The 22,733-nt window shown below is 38.4% G+C and overlaps 2 protein-coding genes across 3 annotated transcripts; one reads left to right on the top strand and one right to left on the bottom strand.

Moving 5' to 3' along the window:
• The first annotated feature begins 538 nt into the window (after positions 1-538).
• LOC122832461 (succinate receptor 1-like) lies at positions 539-3,923 on the top strand. Of its 2 annotated transcripts, none has more exons than XM_044119255.1 (3): positions 539-638; positions 2,316-2,391; positions 2,580-3,896. In XM_044119255.1, the coding sequence occupies exons 2-3, from the start codon at positions 2,389-2,391 to the stop codon at positions 3,525-3,527; spliced, it is 951 nt and encodes a 316-aa protein (XP_043975190.1). In that variant the 5' UTR covers positions 539-638; positions 2,316-2,388; the 3' UTR covers positions 3,528-3,896. The 2 variants fall into 2 exon arrangements, with proteins under 2 accessions (XP_043975190.1, XP_043975189.1); XM_044119254.1 differs by lacking the exon at positions 539-638 and adding an exon at positions 1,139-1,629 and having other exon boundaries at positions 2,580-3,923.
• A 4,465-nt stretch (positions 3,924-8,388) lies between these two features.
• aadac (arylacetamide deacetylase) lies at positions 8,389-20,849 on the bottom strand. Its single transcript, XM_044119253.1, has 5 exons — positions 19,980-20,849; positions 18,658-18,886; positions 18,277-18,346; positions 15,666-15,837; positions 8,389-10,548 (listed from the first exon to the last, which is right to left on the bottom strand). Exons 1-5 carry the CDS (start codon positions 20,118-20,120, stop codon positions 9,922-9,924), a joined length of 1,239 nt encoding a protein of 412 aa, XP_043975188.1. The 5' UTR covers positions 20,121-20,849; the 3' UTR covers positions 8,389-9,921.
• Between the last annotated feature and the right edge of the window lie 1,884 nt (positions 20,850-22,733).

Raw genomic sequence — 22,733 nt, 5'->3', positions numbered from 1 at the left:
ATCCTCAGTCAATACTGATTTGGAATAAAAAACTGTATTCTATATGGGAAATATTTCTCATACTTTCTCCAAATGTAAGATAAAGTAGTAATAAACGAACTATTCCTATTTGTTTCCAGATTCCCTAGACTCTCAGAGAACTAAAGTTAATCTGAATATTTACAAAAGGAATCTAGTCTTTTATATATATATATATATATATATATATATATATTCAACTTAGGCTTTTCCCATGCTGAATGGCCTTTAACACATGTTGCTACGGGACACCCTCTGTTACCGAATTCAGTCATCATCTTTATCTCTGGGAAACAAAACCCATCTTCTTCATTTTGAGAAGATTCACTTGAACTAGACATCTCCTTTCAGTGAAACTGGATTCAAGTTACCTTGATCCATTAAGATGCATAGGTGGTGGACGGGACATGTCTACATGAGCAAGTTAAAGGAAAACACACCCCTTTAAATGGAAAATGCATCACTTCACACTATGAAAGAGGAAGGAAACAGAGAAAACATTTCAGAGAACCAGTCTGATTCCCACTTCATCTACTCCGGACGCTGCATCACTCTACGCTGAAACTTTAACTCAGGTGTGGATGCTGGACAAAAGACTGCTAAGTTTTGTAGGTAATAATGTAAGTAATCTGGTTTGCTAATTGATTTTGGCTAGATTATTTTTGTGCAATGTACGAAGTGTCAAGTCTAACCGTTCACATTTCCAGCTATAAAAAGATAGCAATAGAAGTCATATATTTTGTGTTTGGTTGTTTGGATGAGCTGGGTGTCATCCACAAGACAGTGGAAACTGATATTAAATTTACTAGAAAATATTACTAAGGGGTGTCATATCCCTGGTTGTTTGGACTCTTTGTTTTGTTGTTTTTCTTGTATTCATTTCCTTTTACTTGTTTCTCCTCATCCCAGTTTATTCCCTCAATTAGTTCCGCAAGTTTGAATTTATTTGCTGTTAATATGATCTTCTTGTTCGTCCCTTCTGCTAGTTTAGATTCTTACTTTAGGTGTTGAATTTATCTTGTTAGAATTTGTGTTTAGGCTTCCCTCTGGTGCCGTTCACTCCCCGTTCCCCAGCAGCTGTTTATTTACCTCATCAAACCTGACTCACTCCCTTCCCAGCTGTAGTCAGTTTCCCTTATTAGTTCCTTTGTCATGTCTGCTCCCTGCTCTGTATATCTACCTCCCACTCATTACTCTTAATCTCTTAATCTTTCTGTTACACTGCTTCTCTTTGTTGCCCTCCATCCATCCATCCATTTTCTGTTCACCCTTGTCCCTAATGGGTTTGGGAGGGTTGCTGGTGCCTATCTCCAGCTACGCTCCGGGCGAGAGGTGGGGTTCACCCTGGACAGGTCGCCAGTCTGTCGCAGGGCTCAGTTGCCCTCCCTCCCTCTGAACTGAACTGGTTGCCTGTTCAGTTCAGCTTTGCAAATTCATAAAGAAAGTATTTCCCCCTGCTCTCTGCACTTGGGTCCTCCTTAAAACCCGAATTGTGACAAGGGGGAGGATGTGAGTGATGATGAAGAAGAGGGGTTCCTGCAGTGTTGAGCCGTGGGGAACACCCGGGGTGAGAGTGGGAGGTTGACGATTGAACAACCTGACTTGGATGAAGTGAGTGCGGGATTTGAGAAACGCACCACAGTGACTGAGAAAAACTGCAAACACTGATAAACTTAACTGTCGTGTCAGACAAAATAAGACTTGCAAATCAGTAAAAGTTTGAGCAGAAACACTTTTAGAAGCTCTGTGAAGGCAGCTGCAGAGGGAAGTGAGATTAACTCATAGTTTCGTTTGGCAGAGGATTAAATTAAGATTGTCTATAAATAAAACATATTCGCATCTGAAGATCGCATACTTGAATCTCATAACTGATCTAACCTGATGCTGCGCATTACTTTTCCAAATAACCATGTTGGGTTTCTGTGAAGTTAAATCAGAATAATGCATTTTTTATTTTTAACAAAATAAAATAGAAAACCTGTAGTCAGGAGAATAATGTTGCATTTCCACTAATATGTCTCTGTTGGTTCAATTCATGTTATCATGTGCTACAAACTTCAGTTCTTTATCAGATGATCTGTGGAAGTTGGAATGGGAGACCAGATAAGAGAGCAACATCATTCTAGTTAAATACGGGAAAGATGTAAAGCAGCAACTTTGCTTGTGGAATCTTTATATGCTTTAGATGCAAACTACACAATCTCCTGTGTGTTCATCACCATAAAGTTAATGGCCCTTGTAGTCAGACGCCTTGTCACTCTGTATGAAAGGCACTATTTTCTGTTTACTCTCTGCAGTGCACAAATAGTGGCGGCATCGGCTCATTGTCTCACCCCAGTTCACGCCAGCAGAAACTGCAGGAACCACACAATGGTAAGTCTGATCATCACACATTAAAAAAAATACGCTTGCTTAAACAAGAATTATGTAACCCTGAATGACTTTTTTTTTTATAGCCCACAAATTTTCCTTTAATCATCACTTACCCTTTTTGCTTCCTCTCTTCTGTTTGATAATTCCTTCCTCCTCATCAATGTTTCTTCTCCCTTTCGCTTTGGCAGGTGATCAACTCCACAAACACAAACGAAGTGCTGGAGAGATACTACTTGTCGCCGCTCTACGCGCTCGAGTTCTGCGTCGGCTTCCCCAGCAACCTCGTCGTCGTGCTTGGCTACATATTTTGCTTGCAGGAGTGGCAGAGCTGCAACATTTACGTCTTCAGCCTGGCCATCTCCGACCTTGTTTTCCTCTGCACTCTGCCACACCTCTCACACCTGTACGCAAACGAGCAAGCCGTCAACGACCCCTTTGTTTGCGTCATAAACCGCTACATCCTGCACGTCAACCTTTACTCCTCCATCCTCTTCATGGTTTGGATCAGCATGGATCGCTTCCTGCTCATAAAGTACCCGATGAGAAACCACCGCCTGCTGAGACCGAGAGCGGCCCTGGTGGTCACGGGCCTGACCTGGCTGGTGGTGAACGTGGAAGTCTGTCCGATCATAACCCTACTGGTGCAGGACTTGCAGAAAAAGAACTGGAGCCGCTGCGAAGATTTCGCCAGTCTTAAAGGAGATGTTAACCCACTGGGCTACAGCTTGGGGTTAACCGTAACCGGCTACATCCTTCCTCTGCTTGCACTCTGTGCCTTTTCCCAGCAAATCTCCCATCTCCTCCAAAGGCAGGAGCGAGCTGTACAGCACAGGACGTCCTACAAGAGGCCTCTCAGAGTCGTTGCTTCAGCCACGGTCATGTTCCTCATCATCTACACCCCGTATCACATTCTTAGAAACGTCAGAATCGCATCTGAGCAGCCTTGGGCCCAAGTTGACAGTTCTTCCCAGGATTACATCAAAGCCATGTACATCTTGACCCGACCGTTGGCGTTTTTGCACAGCGTCATTAACCCGGTCTTCTACTTTCTCATGGGAGACAAGTTCAGAGAGCTTCTCATTTCCAAAATCAGAAACATGAGCAGCAAAACCAAGCATAGACGAGAACCAGCCTGACCGTGCTTTCCACAGAAGTCTTGAATCATCACATGCAAACAAACCCTGGTGTTGTAAACACATAATTCTTGAGATGTCAGAATCTTAGCACTTATTTCTAAAATGCTAATTATGTGGCGGCATTTCCTAAGCGCAAAAAGCATGAAGATTTCATACTTTGTACGTTTATAGTCTAATGTGTAACTTATGTCTGGTGGCCTGTGACATGGAATAATCCTTTATTTTTGTACATAGATAAAGCAGGCACAATGATTTCCAGGAGAACTTGTACATCTGTATATAACATATGCATTTTTAAATATATATTAGCTAAAACACAACTGCAGTGTGTTATTTGTTTGTAAACATTGGATCTGTGGGGAAAAAAATAAAGGGCTTTTCATTTTTAAGATAAAATGTAATATTTTTATCACCACACAATTAACGGAAGACGTGTTATAAATCTGTTGCCATTGAAACTTGTTGAATCAAGAGGATGTTTTGATCCTGATTTAATTGTCAAATCACTAGAGTGACACAATATCTAAAAAAAAATCAATATACCAGAGAAGTATAAGTACTAAGTAATTTTATAATAAGTAATGTTACCAGAAAAGTTGAGTCAAGACTAAACATGTATTCATTCATTTATTTAGATTTTTTTCTTATCTCCGTTATTTCTTTGATCTAACAAATCATGTCAAGATGGCAGATATTTTTTATGGACATAAGCAGAAGTGCGTACACTGTAAAATGTAATAAGTTCACTTTACTTAAAAAAGTTAGGAAACCGATTGCCTCAAAATCTCCAAGTAAAGTAGCTAATTCATTTTAAGGTGTTATTGCTATAAATAACTATGTTTAGACCACTCAGATAAAGGCAGTAAACTTAAACGCCGTTAACTCAAAATCATTAATTGGGTTAACTGTAAAATATTCATTCAGACAACTCATGCAATGGCAGTAAACTTGAGTGCAGTTAACTCAAAATCATTAGTAAAGTTGACTATAAAATGTCAATTATGACTACTTCAAATTGTGAGTTATGTCAATTAAGCAGTACTCATAAAAATAAGTTATACTTACACGTTTAAGAGTTCACATTACTTGCAAAATATCAGGAAACCAATTGCCTTGATATGTTCAAGTAAGATGAACCAAAAGTGTTAAGTTATTGGAACAAAGAGCCAACAGACATCAGTTTGAATGGAAAAAAATGTTTAATAATTAAACAAGTTTACCTTAAATACAAGGTTCTCAAGTGTGGTTACATACACACTAACCTGGAAACAAAGTTTTTCATAGACTTTTTTAGGGGAAAAAAAATGACATGACTTTTTTTCTAGGGTAGCCTTCAATCTAATATTGAATCCTTCAAATGGCCCTCAGTCTTTAAAACTTTGAGAATCCCTGCTTAAATGTCTTAGTTGACTGGTGTGAAACAGAAACTCAATTCTCAATACTAGAGCCTAACATTTATCATAACATTGATAAAGTAAATAATGAAGTAGTGAAGTGAAGTAATGTTTCTCCTCATTAACATAAAACAATTTAGTAGTCTGCAAATGCAATGATGCTCTCTCCAACAAAAAAAGAATCAAACAAGAAATAAAAATCACTTTTCCAATAAGGGTAAAGGTATCAACGTTGATCCATAATGTCACATCACATTCACTCATTGCATCAGAAGATTTTTGAGTGATTGTATTTTTGGTTTTAGGGATTTATGTCCAAGTGAGAGAAGCACCCTTTGGATGAAGTCAAAGGTGTACTTCAGTTGTTGAGGGTACTCCAAATTCAGAGTATAAATAAGTCCAAAGAGCAAGCACATGGCATGTGGAAGATTCCCAAGATCATTCATGACAAGACTTCCTTCCAAAATGATGTCAGTACTTGAAGACTGGAGGTGCAGTGAGTCAGTGGAGGCCTGCCTGTCCTCAGGAATGATGGTCAGGATCCCAATGGGGTGTGAGACACGTCTGGGTCTTCGCAGTCCTAAAAACAATAGAAGCAACACCACAATTACATATCAACATAACACTTCTTCATCACGGCTGCTTCTACAGTTTACAGCTGTTCTACCTATGGCAGTCTACTCATCATAAGCCTTCTATAACAGTACAGCGGCTCTTTTAACCCGCCAACATCTTTATCCTTATCCCTTTTCCTTTTTTTGTTTTGCGCCCCGGACAGCTTTTTTGCTCTGCCGCTCCATCTTGTTGCCACTAAATAAACATGATATTTTCGACTAACATTAGTCCCAGGCATCGCTAAATCATTACACATAAAGTTAACCTCAAAACCTGGACTCATACGGATGAATTATACGGCCGAGATAACGAATATAAGTTTGCTAAAAAACAGTGGGACTTACCGTGACCAAACGTAGCTGCAGCAACCGCCGTATTGTTGACAGTTTGGCGCTTCTTTCAAACACGTCGTCACTCGTCAGTGTCCAATGCGCATGTGCGTTCAACGAGAGCTGCCGAATGATGCCGAGTTTTCTGCTGGTTATGCAGATGCGTTTTGCTCACTCATAACTCCAAGTTCGGGTTACTTGCTGCTGATGAGTTTGATTACTTGCCTCTGTAGAAAGTTGTCTTTGCTAAGTTTAATTTAGTATAGTCAACAGACTAAGCTGGAATGAGTTCAGGTCACTTTTCTTTTTGAGTACACTTTACTTTTACATTTTACAGTGTAAAGTATTTAAAAACTCTACTCAAGAAAAAGTACCCTACTGATTGCTACACTTTGTTCAGATGAGGCATTTGTTTGGTTTAGTGATCTCATTATTAGTTGTTTTTTTTTTATTCTTGTTCTGCATTTACAGTAGTTTGAGGAGTGACGGTGTGAAGGTGTTTAGTGTGAAGCTTAACCCACATTATTTTATTATTAGGCTCATGTATTTTTGCTACCTCCTGTCTTTTCATTCTTCGATTACTTGTTGCGTTCGCTCATCTTTCAGATGCTACCTGGGGATGTGGGACACAGGCGCATTCACATTTTGAAAAGCTGATTTTATGAAGTCCAACTAAAATGTCGACCCCTTTGTAGAACTGGGCAGGCTTTGCAACTTTGAGCTGAACAAACAATTCTGATTCAACTGCTAAAACACAAGAGGTCCAGTTATACACAGTTAAGGTAAACACTTTGCAAGACAATAGCATGAGGATGTGTAGTTTCATTGGTTACCATCCTCACATGTTGCCATGATGATTTTTTTTTTGTGCAGACCCTGGGCAGGTCACCAGAGGGCTGTGTCACAAAACCGGGATTTTCCAGATATCCTAGCTGAATTAAGCCTCCACTTGGTTTCACAAAAGCAGTCGGACATAAGTTACCATGGCGATTTATCCTGCGCAGCTTGCCTGCTCCAGACCAGGCTAAGAGCCAGGAATAATCCCGGTGCCTTATCTGTTCAGTCAGCGGACATGCCAATCAGAAAACAATGGCATTGATTTTTTTTCTACTTTACTGTTTGTTTTCCTTTTTTTTAAAAAAAACAAACAAAATGCCACTTATTCAAAGTGGAATTCAGTCAAATGCTATTATTCTACAATTATGATGGCAAGGTATAAAATTGTCACGTTTACAGTTGTCCATGTGGGCATTCTTAGTGTTTGTGTTTCTGCAGTTTGACAGAAAGGCTCCTACATGTGTTGAGGGGAATAGAGAAATCACTCATAACGTACCAAATGGGTTGTACTCAAGTTTAGCCATATAAGTTGTAGCGTACCAGATTGGATTTGGAGATGGAGCACCAGCAATCAGGTGCAATTCTTATGCACCGACAGCAAAAAAACAAAACAAAACCCTGGTTTCTCACAGAAATAGACCCAGCTTAAGAATAAGAAAATGTGCATACAAATATGTTTTTATACACTTTTTATACCCCCTGGGCAGTAGACTGTTGACCTCCAGGTCAGAAAGTGTGTTGAGGTGTTTAGAGGTAGATTTATTGGGCACATTTTTAAAAACACACACACGTATGTGTGGGCATGAACTGTACTCCACTCAGCTTTACTTTAAACTTCTTCTGGTGCAACAAGGTTGACCGCCACATAGATTCTGTATGCCTGAGTCAGTCTGTGCGGGACATTGTACAGACTGTCTTAATGTAAGATTGATACAGTATATATGCCCCTTTATGTCATTTGCTTCCCCTGTTGATATTAAAACCAAACCTTTTTCCACTAATGGTGAAGTAAAAGAAATACCTATATCTGCTATAGAAGCTATTTTTTGTCACACCACTGAGCTTTTGACCTTTGATGGTCGCTAGAGAGCTAAATGTATTATTGTAAAGATGTTACATAACTTTAACAAAATGAACGGGACTTTGTGCTTTGATTCTATTAGGACAAGTTATACCATGATCCATCATTGCATTTAGATAGGAATCTCAAATGGAGCCAATAACAAGGGGGGAAAAAAACAAATAGAAAATGTCTGATCTGACGTTTTTGGAGCACATGATGAAATGCACGAGAGTTGCATTATGAGCAATCAGAAAGGATAAACCAATAGAAAAATATCTGAGGACAAATATGAAATATACATGTACTTTGTTTTATCTTCACCTCGTGAAGCCAGTTGTTTTACAGATAGCAAGAAATGTTATGTTTCATGGGAATAAATCCAGGTTAAGATGAGAAAATGAGTGTATAAATGTGTATGTCTTTGTACTCTGCACCCTGGAGCAGTCCGTGTTTTATTGAATAACACATCTCTGAACTTTCTATTCAATGTATGTCTGTAAAAGGCGTAAAGTAACATCACATTTTCTATCTATTTCTACTCCTAAAGTACAGCATACTTTATTAATGAAACATGTGATTACATAAGACCAACAAAAAAAAAAACACAACAATTTTTTTAGCAGTTGAGAGCTTAAGTGATTTTATTGTCGTTTTACATTAAACTTGCACGAGGCCCACAAATTTTCCAACTGCAAAAACAAAACGTAAAAGTGTTGACGCAAAAACACGACACAGGGCAAATGTGGAAAGTTACATTATTAGTAGCAGAGGGAGTGGTATTATAGACATTTTGTCATTAATAGCGTTAATAAAAATATGATTCTCAAGCTGTTCATTCATTTCATATATTAAATTAAATAACTGAAATAGTCCTAAAATGAAAATGAGTTATGTTCAGTGTTTGCAATGACTGGGGTTTAGTCAGAAAAATTGTCTTTTCTGAATAATGTTAATGTGAAAACCATAAATGGTAATAAATATATTAAAACCCTAAAATCTTCTGCCAGAAACTTGAGTCCTATGCTACTGCTTCATTTTCTATTAACTTCTTTCAACAGATCTGGGTTTTGTGTAAAAACGTAAAAGTTTTGTTTTTAGAAAGGGGTGAGTAGAGTCATATGTGCTTCAAATGTAAATGTTGATGCTACATATTATAAGTTATGCTTTTCAAATTAGGGTGCTCACTAAAGATTAAGGCTTCATGAACAATCATTACCACATTCCTTCATTACATCCATCCCTCTTTTTTTTACCCTATTGTTGCAACAATCTCAGCTATGATTTCTCAAACAATGTTAGGAATGGTTAGATTGAATATGGAACATCAACATTCACTGACCTTATAATACAAGAGAACCAAAACATTTTACATTGGTTACTTGCAGGAAGTGAAAATTAAAAGTTGAGGGTGTGTCAAATTCATGATGTGTTGTTGTTGTTCTTGTCCCCCTCACTCCGCCGCCAATAAAACTTTTCAACATAATCCAATTTTACCAATCTTTGGAATCAGAAACTACAATAAGTCAACGAGACACAAATAGTTGAACTCATTTGTAACTCTTTGGAATGCGGTTCATACTGTGATAAATGTTAACTTTGGCCAAAAAAGCATCTGGAAAAATTCTCTCCTGCTCGCAAAGACTTATAATGAGTTTGTCAAATCTCTGCAGGGAAAGTTTTACTTCCAGAGGTATGCATTACTGACTATTAAGACTAATATTGATACAATAAATACAAGATCTGATGGAAGATCATGCGGTGGGAAGCAATCAAAAAGAGCTCTGTTCAGGGTAAAAACAAAAAAGAACCCTGTCCATCAAACTAATACGATAGCCACAGTTTTATTTTACATAAGCATTACGTTTGCAGCGAGCGCAATGATATGATGATACATGTGTCAGTTTTCACTTGTCACCTTAAAATAAAAAAAAAATATGTTCACTACAGTTTCAAAATTAGGCAAAATCCATTAGGAGAAAACAGATGAAATTAGCATATTTAAACAAAAACAACATGACCAAAGAAGTACACCACCAAAAGTTAAAAACGACCTGAAAAAAGATTCAACTAAACATTAGTGCATTGTGTGGAAAAAAAACCAAACTGGAATACCCACATATATAGTCAAAAGTTTTTTTTTTTTTGTTTTTTTTTTTTTACAAATTATCCTTGAGCCATTTAACATAGTTGTCTGTCATGCGACGTGCAATGAGAAAGTCAGTCGGCCACACAGTGAACATCAGCGCTCCGTGGAATCCCGTGTCATAGTGCTGGTGCGTCACCTCAACGCCAGCCGCCCGGAGCCGTGTGGCGTACATGATCCCGTCGTCTCTGAGGACGTCGTACTCGCACGTCAGAATGTACGCCTTGGGTAGAGAGTGCAAGTCCGCGTCCGGGACAAGTAAGGGCGACGCCCTGGGGTCGGCGAACGACTGAGACGGCCCGTCCACCCCGGCCGCCTCCCCTTCGGTTCCCTGCGCAACAGCGGGAGCGCTGTAGTTGTACTCCTTGTGATATGCCTCCGGCAGAAAGGCGCTCCAGTTGACGAACTTCAGTAACCTGGACGACTCGGGGCTGTTGTGCGAGTTGGCCATCATGGCTCTGAAGAGGGCTTTGTTGCTGGTGAAATACTCGCTCCAGAAGCGCACCATGAGCGTGCGTGGCAGAATCGGCATGTCTTTATTCTGCTGATATGAAGGCGTTTTGAGGTCCAACGCCTGCAGCACGGGGTAAAGGAGTGCCTGAGCCCTCAACTTGACCTGCTGCCCAGACTCTTTTTGCAGCTGTGGAGCAGACATAAGTAAATCAGACAGTGTTGATAAAAAAGTCGGGGCATTACTCAGTGACATAAGATGAAAACAGCAGGTTTCTGAAGACGCCCTAAATGTGATACTCATGGCTCATAAAAAAAAAAGAGATAAAAAAACATTTCTCTTTTACTGTCATGGTACTGATGTATAAGTTAAGGAAAATACAATAATATCAATATTTTTGGGCTCAACTATACATAATAAGAGCATCAGTCCTTACACCGATAATAAAGATAATAACTGATAAAAAGTTAATTTTGGTATAAAGCAATCGCTGAAAAATAAATCTTTTTTAATTTTTAAAGTATCTCTATCTCGGAATACTGTCACAACTGACAATTGCGCCTCTCTTAAATGCTCCACTAACACCAGCGTGGTCAAATAGTTAACTTCAGGCTTTGTTCTTCCTTTGTCTGAAGCAATGAAGACACACAAGTTAAGAGCAGCGCTTTGACAATGACATACTTTTGGTTATCCTTGTGCCATCACTGCTAAATATTTTTAAGCTATCAGTCTCTTCAATTTTGTAGCTATTGGGTTGTCTATAAATTAACTGAGTTGTTTGTATAGTACTTTTCAAGTCAGTGCGTTGCCTGTGGGCACTTCGACATGTGACAGGAGGAAACTGTAGTTGACCCTGCAACCTTTCCACTGCAAGACAATGACTCTACTTACCTGATTTTCTCTCTTTTTGCTTAACTATCCTATAAAGCAGTCAGTACAAATATTGTTTTCTATTCACTTTGATTTCTGAAGAAGACGTGCGCTGATTCGTCATCCCCCGGCCCGGTGAAACAAGCCTTTAAATGACAAATGGATGAGCTATTAACTACTCCCCCCCACACATCTTAACTTCCAGGTAAAAATATATACATATTTGTGAGCGCACCAGTTTACCAAGCCCCAATCAATACTCCTCTCGGTCATTAAAAGATTTTTCCGAGAATTTCTTCAGCCGGAAAATTACAAACGTGGAAGAAGAAAATGGATGTGCAGACAAAACCGTTCTTTGTAGGAGCATTATGTTGCTACAAAGACACAGCTCTAGATCTGTCACTGTGATACTGAACCAGATAACAGTACTGCACAAAAATCACGAGCCTCTTCTCATTTCTTTATGTTTTCCTTTACATAATCCCCTCTTTCTTAGTCTTTGAAAAAAAAAAGAAAGACCTGGGGGATTTGCTCCCTTACGGTTTTCTAAAGCTGCAGCTCAGTTTCCTTGTTCATTCCCTGTCTTTTTCCATAATGAGTCTTTTTACTCAAGACATTCACCTTTGACCGACAAAACAAATCTTGTTACCTGATAAACGAGCTCAAAAAGCGTCATACATTCAAATGTTTTATGATGTACTAGAAAGAAGAATGTTTTAGTATCATCTAAAACAATCTCACATTGAAAATTTCTCACTTTGTTGTAGCGTGATGTTCTGGACTGTGGACACAGGCTAATTTAATTGTGGTGCCGCCCCTTAAACAGCATGCATGAGGGATGGGATGCTTACCAAGGGGTCCAAGGAACCAGTGAAATAATAAATAAATAAAAATGCACACGTGGCAACAAATCAGGCAGTACACGCTGATAATGCAACAGTTTGGTCATTACAAAAGTAACAGACCCAATCATGTAATTATTTGTCAGTAAACCCTATAAGTCCTAAATGGAGCGGTGACAATCCAGCCAAATTTGCAGTACCGCAATACTAAACTGCCATAGCAGGGAGTGAAATTAATCTGAGGGGCACTCTGGTATATTGCGGAAATACCTTGCTCGATTTTGAAAGTTCTGGCTGTTATGGATAAATGGGCAAATATATTTACTCACAGGACATTTAAAGAACTGCGTACAGTTGAAATAAGCAAAAAAAAAAAAACATCCAGGCAGAGATTTTAAAGTCAGGACACAAAGGGTTAACATGGATCCTTCGCGAACGCGTACGACTACCAAACTGCACAAAACTGCCCAAAAAAATATTTTGTTTCTAAGAAATACACTCCTAATTATGTGTTGTTCAAATAAAATATTATTTCAGCTTCAGTTTTCAAAGATTTCTAAGTAATGACATGTTATCATCATTACTTTATTGGCTTTGTTACATTTAAGATGACCAAAAGTATTACTTCATCGGCAGGCATTAAGTCATTGGCCACTATTACATAACAGGATTAACATTTGTTTCACTTGCTTTATCCAAAACAACAATGTTGGATTCTCAACACCTACCTCCCTCTTTATCATAGATGAGTAACTGCTGGTGTTGTTATATGAGCTTCATCTACATAACCTCTCAGCTCTGCAGGTAATTTCCTACACAAACCTTTGTGATCTTAGAGGATGCTTGAAAGGATGACTCATTTCACCTTCACTCGCAAACACAGGTGCACACGACGTTGCATCACGACTACATTTGAAATCGTGTTTCTAGCTGAGGTTTTGCGACGCAAAACTTTCAAACGGAGACGGTTGCTCGTCATACGGCGTTTGCGATTTGTTCTAACTTTGCTAAAGCCCAAGGAAATGACTTGAGAAGTCACCCAAACCTCAACCCAGATCACTGTTACAAAATTAAATTCCAAGGAGATTATCTGTGGAACTCCCTGCATGCAGAAGGATTATTCTTGAGCCGCGGTTCTGTCTGTTCATATGCCTGTTGTACAGTTTGGAGCCTAAAGTTTTCTCCTGAGCCTCCTCTGACCCTGTGTGATGAGCTCTCTCTAATGGAAATACACATATCCTCTCTACAGCAACCAAATGCTATTAAGTTAAAGCAAATTTTCTTGCTTTATTATGTGATTATCTTTTATGAAACAAGATTGCCCTGTCCCATATCAGGTAAAATGGCTTAATTGCTGATCAAATTGCTCATGCGTGCCTCAAAACCATAAATGCTACTTCTCCGTATCATGAGAGCATTATTTGTTTTGTGCAATGAGGTATTCTCCATTTCAATTTTCAATCAGCAGAAAATGCAGCACTGCCCCAACAAACAGAAGTTGGGTTATTGCTGAGAAGCCCTGTCAGCAATTGGCTGCTTGATACAAGCTCTTTTAGGCTGGTGTAACGTTTGGGAAATTCACTTTTACTAATTCCCCAACTCAAAAATAGAACTTTTTTTTAAGCATTAAATATTAATACTGTGAAATGTCTTGGAAATGTTTCAGACTATGAATGTTAATGCTATCTTTTATTTAGAGAAGTTCTGTCAAGTTAGACAAAAATAGGGTAAAACAGCCGCAGTCCTGACACAGTTATTACATAAGTCTAAGGAAGTGCTTCTCAAACTTTTTCAGACCGAGGACCACTCACCCCATTTAACAAACACCCAAGGACCACCCTTGAAACACAACATCTTAAATTAAATGAAAACATTCCTCCTTATGGGGTGTTTTGAAAATTTCACTGGCCAAAATAAAACTTTGAACAAGCTTGTTCAGGGGGGTTCAAGTTGTTTACAGATTCTGGAAGTATGGATTCTAAGCTTTCCATTGATCTAAAACACATGAAAATAAAAAAAAAAAAAGCTCAGTACTACAAGTGCTGTGTGCACCCGTAGCGTTTTAGGGCTATTTTGTAATTCAGAAGATCAATAAAGGAAAATCTAGACTTGAGCTGCGTTGGCAAAATCAAACATTTTGTTTCAGCCAACATAAATAATTTTATTTTAGGTGTTAAGGTGCAGTAAGTCAGTGTGGGGTGCAGCTCTTTTCACCACTGGCTTATCGGATTCATCACAGCCTAGATATTCATGCCTGTGGCACGCTATGTATAATAACAGTGTTGAAAAGCAAAAGTTCTGCAATTCAGCCTGAGAAACTTTCCACCGGTATCTTCAGGCTTTCTTTTTAGTGACCGGGTCTTAAGCCATTTATCCATTATTATTTTTAAAAACAATCCTTTGGTAAGCTAATTGTAGTGTCGCACTTTGAGTTCATGTCAAGGCAAATAAACATTTGTTTACATGCAGCACCTTGCGAGCCCTCTGGAGGGCGCCAGTGGACTGCAAGTGGTCCGGGGACCATAATTTGAGAAAGACTGGTCTAAGCTGAGGTCACAGTTTGTTGACACGTTTTGAATTTAAAAATGCCTCTGTGACATCTAAAAAGAGTTGTTCAGAGGAACCTCCAGACATCCAAAGCCCAGAACAAGAAGAGACCCGAACCACCTGCCAGTCTTAGAGTGACAATTTGGAAACAGAACCATATTTTTGGAACAGAACCTGTCTACCTAGCAAGCAAACAAAAAAAACCTAGTCAGTTTTGCTGAAAAAAAGGCGAGCCAACAGACGTTTATGGACTAAAGTAAAACAGCATTTATTATATCATAAAAAAAAAACTATCCTTTCTCTGCAATTCTGGTGCAGAGAAATGACAGACAAAAGGTAGTTCTGAATCTCCGTTTCATTGTCTTTCTGGACATTTTCCCCTTATGAATTAAGGTTGACAGTAGAACTTTACGATCTCTTCCTTTGAGCTTCTGAGAGACAAAAAACTTTAAAATTGTTTCAGTCAAATTCTGAATCTTCATTTCACTGTCATAAGAATTGTGTTCGTAGAGTGATTATCTAAATGAGTATTTGCTTGCTGTGTGTTTCTTATCTGTTAATTTAAGCTAATGTGGGTTGATTATAATAGACTTAGTTTGTGGCAATACTAGTCATTGATAGACCTAATAATCATTATTACCAGTACAGATTATTTGTTTTGATTGGAAATCAAAAAAATATTCTTAACAATATACTGAAATCTTCTTCTGCATCCATTTAATGTAATACAGAAAATCCTGACTCCGCCTTCAAATGATTATTTGATAGATTATTTAACTGTCTTGTGACCATTAATTCGATTGATTTGTCACATCAATTGCATTTTTGAAGCAGCTTAAAACAGCTACAAAAATTTCTTGACCAGTCAAGGTCATACCAAGCTGCATTCTCTGGCATTAAACAGTGTTCAGAAGTATATTCATTTCTTTGCTGACGCTCCAAAAATTAGACGAGTGACCTCTAACTAATAAAGCTATGGAAAATTTCTCAAATTTCTGCTAAATCCACCTTTTCTTATGCCCTCAGATGCAAAAGCAGACTCTGTACCTGCTGAGAGACTGCCGCTGCAAGGTTCCCTCCAGCACTATCCCCTGACACAGCAACACGCCCGGGGTCCACAGAGTACTGGGCTAGCACCCCCTTCTGGAGGAAGTATTTGACCACACGGTGCACGTCCTCATATGGGACGGGGAAATGGTGAGCAGGGGCGAGGCGGTACCTAAAACAGATAAGAGTTTGCAGATTATTCCTGCAGTAAAAACAAAGGCTTTGGAGGTCAGGCTCACAGACAAAACTTTAATCCTGGAAACTTAAACACGATCAAATTTCAGAGTTAAAGACGACAAAGACAAGCAAATAAGTCACTAGGCAAAAGGGTTTTTGTTGTTTTGTTTTTTTTCACATTGTGGTCAAAGTTGTTATCTTAAATGAGCGCCATGTTAGATGAAAAATTCAAACTGGAATGAGCTTGTTTGTCTAACTGTTCAGTAGTAGAGGTAAACAGAAGTTATTGATGGAAATGTGAAGAAAATCTTCAGAACATAAGTACTGTAAGTGCTTTGTAAAAGTCAGAGCACAGATCTAACCACTTAACATTTCTTTAATAAAGCTATAACACGCTATTTTAATACTTATAATATAACAAACAATAATTCATGAATAGAATATCTCTGAATTTTTTAAGTGATGTTCTGTTAAAAGGATATAACCTGCTAATATTTTAGGAAAAGCATATATTTTTCTGTGTGTTGAAAAATCCAATGAGCTTCGTTCCTTAAGCTGATGCCAAGAAGGGCAAAGACGTATATCATCTTAAAACAATCGTACCTCTTACTTTCATATGTCTTCTGTCTTAATAACACACTAATGGAAACATGACAGTGACTTTAAGTTTCAGATATTAATGTTTACAAGCAAAGACAACGGTAATTTTAAGACTGGAGTTGTTTTAAGATTGTAAACGTCTACTTCGGTCTAACTTTTATGTTCGCTATTCTAAAGAAAGTAATATGCATTTCTCCTTAATGATGATGCCATGAACCTTACCTATTACTATTACCACTAATGAAATCATACATTTTTTGTTGTTAAAGTTTTTATTATTTCATGTATAACTCCTCCCAGCCCTCCCCACCCGCTCACAAAACAAAAATAAAACAAAGCAAAACTAAACAACCAGGTCAGCGCATGTCAAATCAGTAAAGGACATGTATTGGTCTGAAAGGGTTCACTAATTCACTAATCCAATATTCATCCAACTCAGGTTTGTTACTCCCTTTTCAAAATATTTGGACAACCTAGACACTTCAAATGCGAGATTATATAGCCTTACGTTAGGGAGGGCCACACCACTTGCACACCAGATTTTCTTAATGCTAATTCTGGGTTTCTTCTTGTCCCAAAGGAAGTCCTTAACATAAGTCTCATACTGTTTGTAAACCTGGGATGGGATGTCAACAGGCACCATCATGGACTATCACCATTTTTATTCACCTTTCCCCATGAAGAGAGTTGCAATGTTGCCGGTTCATTAAGACTAGATTTTATTTTCTGATGAAGCGATTCCATATTCAGTAGCATTACTTCCTCTAGATTCGAACAAAGTCGTTTACCCAGATATTTCATACCACAACAAATATGCTTTGGAAATACAACTCAAATTTCTGAAGAAATTCACATAACTAGCACAGCAGCTATATTAAGAAAAAAAAAGTTTTTTGTTTTTTTTATCACAAACAGTGAGCGTAAGAGTGAGAGACAAAAAATTCAAAAGTTCCTGCTAGCATATATTTTTTAGTTGCATCCCTAACAATATGGCAGATTCCCAATTATCCACATAATAATTGGTAATCAATTATTCTGTGGAAAATTCTGACAAGTGACCGATTAATCGGACAAAATAAACTTGGAACATTTTGCTGATTTCTCATTTAACCACCTACGTCATTTTTATATAAAATTTAAAAATATGTTAAATATACAAATAAACAATTCAATTCCCTTTTTTTAAATAAGAAAATACAATAACAGCATTACTTTAGTGAACGCTTGATCATTAATATAAGGGACCCATCGGCAGCTAAAAAATATTTCACACATCAACATGTCAGAAGATCAGGCCTTTCTGCTGGACTTAACATTAAATACAGCGTAGGGCCAATCTGTTGACTGTGTTTTGGATTAACAGATTAATAATTGGAAAGCAAAAGGTGCTTAACAAGAGATTTGTTTTGTTTTTACAGAATTTTAACAGGGTTGAGGTAAACCTATGCCACTTGTGGAGTAATGGGTAAAATGTATTTACAAGTTCAGGTCTTGTCTTATCTTGAATGCAACATTTATTTGTTGTACAGTTTTGGCTTCATTACTGCAGAGTTCTTTCATCAAAATGGCATTTTTAATCAATACTACATTCAGTTATGATTATTTCAATCCTAATTAAGTCTTCCAGCCCTATATATTCTCCTCTTCTAATAGCTGGTCAGTGAAAAAATTGAGATAATTCAAAGAACAGAATCAAAGCAATAGTTTAAAAAAAATGTTTTTTTTTTCTTTTTTTCATTTACAAATGGAAAAGAGCTCCATTTCTAATTTTCATATTGAGGTTTTCTGCATTTTGTTGCATTTACATTTTCCAAAACAACACCACGACACTTACTCTACAGAGAGGACGACAGCATCAAGTTCAGTGACAATCTTTCTGGCCAGCAGATCATATGGACTCATGCCTGTACAGAAAGACAACCCAATGTCAGACAAGCCTAAATAGATGAATGGATTTCTTTAACTGTACAGTAACTTGCATGAATAAAAAGGGATTCTGTCCAACAAAATAGAAAGTTATTCATTCAACAGACTGAGCATACAACATAAAGTTATTATTATGTTCATGGATAGTGTGGCTCTTTGCCCAGGTCACTATATTGGGGGCTGCACAAGCACTCAAAAAGTTGTCTGTCAGACAAACTGATTTTCTTTAGAACATATTGAAGCTATAAAAGATTTAATTTCTGTGAATATGCAACAAAACCCAACCTACGGGAGCTTCCTAGACACCATCCTCCCCCGTGCAGATAAATGACGGCTCTCCTCAGGCGAGCGTCTCCGCCTTGGCGCTTCGGTTGGTAAAGCACCACCTCCACGCCGTCAAACTTTTCCTCTGTCACCTTGACGTGCTCATCAGACACGGGTACGATCTTTTCCAATAGAGTAATGACATACATTACATCCATGTAGTCCTTCAGACCGGCTGACTCACAAAGGTCTGCCTGGAAAAGGGAAACGGACAATAAGAGATGAAGAGAACCATCATCACATCCCAACCGTGAAATGAAGAAAATTTAAGCTCACAGCCTCATGCTTAGGAGATGAGTCTGTGAGAAAGGGAACGAAATAGTCACATGAATGCAGCTTTGTGTAATGTCAACTGAAGAAGATCTCTTAGGAGAAATCACAACCAAGAGGAATTCAAAACTGAAAGATGACTGGAGCCTGAAGCAACAACACTGGGACATTCTTCTTGTTTGAGCTCAAAACAGATCTCTGGTTATTAACTTAAGTCAAAATACAAATGGGCTTATTTTATTGTAAAATCAAATAAAGACGTTAACAGCTTCCCATAAAACTATATGACACTAAAACGATCACAACCTGCAGTCAGCCTCGCATAATTTAAAGGGAGTACTTTATGTAACTGCGCTATTATTTGGGCCCGTCTGCAAATTATTCCCCCAAATAAGTGAACGATGCGATCTTAAATGTAATTATGTATAGGTGATTGCTCCAACACACATCTTCACTATCATCTCTGATAAATTATAGACATGCACATGTTGTTTTTTTTTTTTTTAAAAAAAGAAAAAAAAGCTTGTAATATAAGTATCTAAAAAAATTAGGTCTGATGTTTCAGTGTTACAGGCCAAAAATGTGGAAATAAAAATAAGAATACTCTGTGAATTATTTGAGGTTATAACCACGTGCTCAAACGTAACTGTAAACTATGAAAAGTCCAGTTTGCTACTACTGTGTTAGGTATTATAAACCACAGGTGTCCAGCCCTCATAAATGGAGGAGAGTTTCCATAATAGGATCTATTATTAGACCAGGTGAGGACTATACAACACATGGATTAGCATCTGACATAATCTGGTGTAACCAGTATGCGTATCTACATCAGCAAAAAATAATAATAGAAAATAAAAAACTAAGTTTAACTTGCTCTAAAGGAAGAAACAATAATGAATACCAAAACATAAGACAACCGGAAAATAGTTGCAAAGCCTTAGTGATAAAAGCTTTGTCTATAAAGTAAATAAAAAAAATAATCAAGAAACTAAAAGAAGAGGAAAAGTTTTCTCTTACCAGGTGACTGAGAGTTCTGAAAAAGGAATTGGTCAGCATGAGTTTCCATCTCTCCTCTATCCTTTCAGGAATTGGCTCGTAAACATAATAAGCTGTGAAAGAGCAGAAAGCGACGAATAAAATGACGCTTCCAAGCCTCATCTTACAGCGTGCGTCCGCCGGCCACCGAGTGCGAGCTGCAAACACGGACGGACTGTTTGTGTGCACTTGTTAGGGAGTCACTCCGGCGCAGAGCGAACGCCCCAAAAAAAAAAGAAAAGAAAAAAAAATAAATTTCGGATCCAGACGAGCTAAAGGTTACAGCGTGCGGCTGGTGTCATTTGGTTCTTATCGGCCTGCATATTCGGAGCTTCTCTTCGCTGATGGCGCGCGTTCCGTAGAGCATGTCTGTCTCGTGCAGCAGCGGAATTAATTGAGGTCTCAGTGGTGTGGAGAGGGCGCGCACGTTGTGCGCTCACGAGGCAACACCGTCCCACCTTGCCCGTAAGGCAATTCCTCGGATGCTCTCTAATCGTTTGTGGATTAGAGAGGAAGAGCGACAGAGCTCTGTGCCAAAATGAAGCGGCTACGCAGATATGAAAGCTTTTGAAACAACAGAACTCCATGCAGTGAGCTCTTCCAACCCGCTCTCTGAAATATCTAAAATGTCATTAACGTCTGACTTGTTTCTTGTGTTCTCCTCGCCGGTTATAGTTGCCCTTCGGATTCTCTGCGGTTCCGTCTAATTTCTAAGAGAAGCTCTCAGTATTCCCAACTTCTAACCAAGCAGCTATCGTTAAATGAATGTCCAGATTAGTATACGTGGCTGCGAGGCAGCCTAAGCTAATTATACGATTGGTGTTAGATATCCCCCGGCATGACTGAGTCAAAAGAAACATGACTCTGATGCTTTAAGTTTCAAAATGCTACTGGAAGAGCAGCCAGGAGCTGCAGGACACAGAAGAGTAAACACAAGTAGGAGTTTTCCTCAAGGTAAATAATTGTACTTTTAATGACAGCTTGTTCTGTTTTTGATTCAGGGATGTGCAAAGCTCAAGGTCATGTCCTGAATCCCATGGCTGAAGGAAGAAAAAAATTAAATAAACAAGTGTGTAGGAGTCTACAATCTAAAAGTGAAAAGCAACTAATATTGTATTAATATCCAGTAAAACACTAATGAATAACATAATAAGTGGCCATTCTAAATGCAATAAATCCAGTAATGCAATAAAGCTATTGAGGCTATAACTTAATAACATTTAGACATAAGTACGATGTTGGCTTGTTATGACTTTATTAGCACAGCGCAAACAGAAGCCCTTAGAAAATCGGGGAAAATAAGAAAATTCATACTCAAAATACTACACTGTATAAAATATTTTCCTCCTAACTGACTTCATGACCAAAGCGAAAACTGTATTCTGCGAGTTAATGACAATTCAATAAAAAAACTTAACCTAAAATAAGAGATGCTGTATAAAATCAACCCCTTCAGGTCCGTATTTACAGTGGTGTGAAAAAGCGTTTGTCTTCTTCCTGATTTCCCCCATTTTTTGCATGTTTGTCACACTTCACTGTTTCAGAACATTGAATCAGTGTAAATATCAGTCAAAGACAACAAAAGTAAACACAAAATGCAGTTTTTAAATGAAGGAGAGGGGGATAAACAGGGTTTACTACCTATTTTTACTACCGCTACAATATTTTTACTACCAACACAAAATCGAGCAGCAGTCTCTTTTGACGGAGCGCTGACTTCTAGGGGTGCACCGATTTATCGGCCAGTTGATTTATCAGCACAGACTTTCTTAATTCTGGGAGATCGGTGATCGGCTAATATTTACATTGTGAAGCCAATTTTATCCCCCAATCTTATCAACCTCAGCAAAGGTCTGAAAATCAGCCACTGTCCTCTTCTGCTCTACTGAGAGGTTTGACTGATAGACTGGCCCACCAGGTTGCAGTTAACAATAGTGACCCCACTGTTCCCAAAAGCAATTTTTAGTGACGTTCCAGACAAAAAAATATAGAGCAAAATCAGAATCAGCAGGTCAGGGTTTTTTACTATTGGTAAATGGCGATTTGCCAGAAAACTATAATCGGTTTGGTTTTAGCTAAAATTTCATGTGAAGACTGCGCAAAATTTACATATTTTTTGTTTGACAGAAAAATCGGAATGGCACCCCATAGAAAATTTCACACCCTCCCCATTGAGCTTAGTTTATCGTAGATGCATGAAATTTGGCACACTTGTACAACTCCCCAAGATGCACAGAAAAGTCTCCTGCAACCATGATCTACACCAAACAGAAAGTCGGCCATTTTGGATTGAAGGTCTGATTTTGACCCCATTTTGGCCGTTTACAGCCCCCGCATTTGATCGAACTCCTCCTCAGGATTTTGATCGATCGGCTTCAAACTTGGTCAGATTGTTCATAAGGTATGTCTGATTCAAAGATTTAAAAACTGTGACTTTTTGTGCCTGCTGAAGGGGCATTGTCAGGGGTCAAAGTTTGCATTCTCGCCATGAAACAAAACTTTTATATATCCTGCCCAAAAACTCAGAGAGGAACCAAACTTTCAGTGATTGGTCATCATCGGGTGACCTACAATACTCAATGGTCAAATGATGACATCACTTAAGCCACGCCCCCTGAGAACAGGAGTGTCACGTTTTATTGTGAACGGTCTCTATCTGACCCCTTTGACCTAATCAACATGAAACTGACCAGAGACAGAAGCCATGTGGGTGTGATATGTATTCCAATCCTGACC

Source organism: Gambusia affinis, linkage group LG06 (assembly GCF_019740435.1).
Source record: "Gambusia affinis linkage group LG06, SWU_Gaff_1.0, whole genome shotgun sequence".
In the NCBI taxonomy this organism is placed as follows: Eukaryota; Metazoa; Chordata; class Actinopteri; order Cyprinodontiformes; family Poeciliidae; genus Gambusia; species Gambusia affinis.
This window is presented reverse-complemented; position numbering and strand designations above follow the sequence as displayed.

Bases quoted from the DNA above. Each gene is read 5' to 3' on its own strand.
- LOC122832461 (XM_044119254.1), top strand. The intron at 2,392-2,579 runs GTAAGTCTGATC...TCGCTTTGGCAG, and splicing joins ACTGCAGGAACCACACAATG to GTGATCAACTCCACAAACAC.
- aadac (XM_044119253.1), bottom strand. From the start codon at position 20,120: ATGAGGCTTGGAAGCGTCATTTTATTCGTCGCTTTCTGCTCTTTCACA. The intron at 18,347-18,657 runs GTAGGTTGGGTT...CTTTCTGTACAG, and splicing joins ATGGTGTCTAGGAAGCTCCC to GCATGAGTCCATATGATCTG. The intron at 10,549-15,665 runs GTACAGAGTCTG...TCTGCTCCACAG, and splicing joins CAGCGGCAGTCTCTCAGCAG to CTGCAAAAAGAGTCTGGGCA.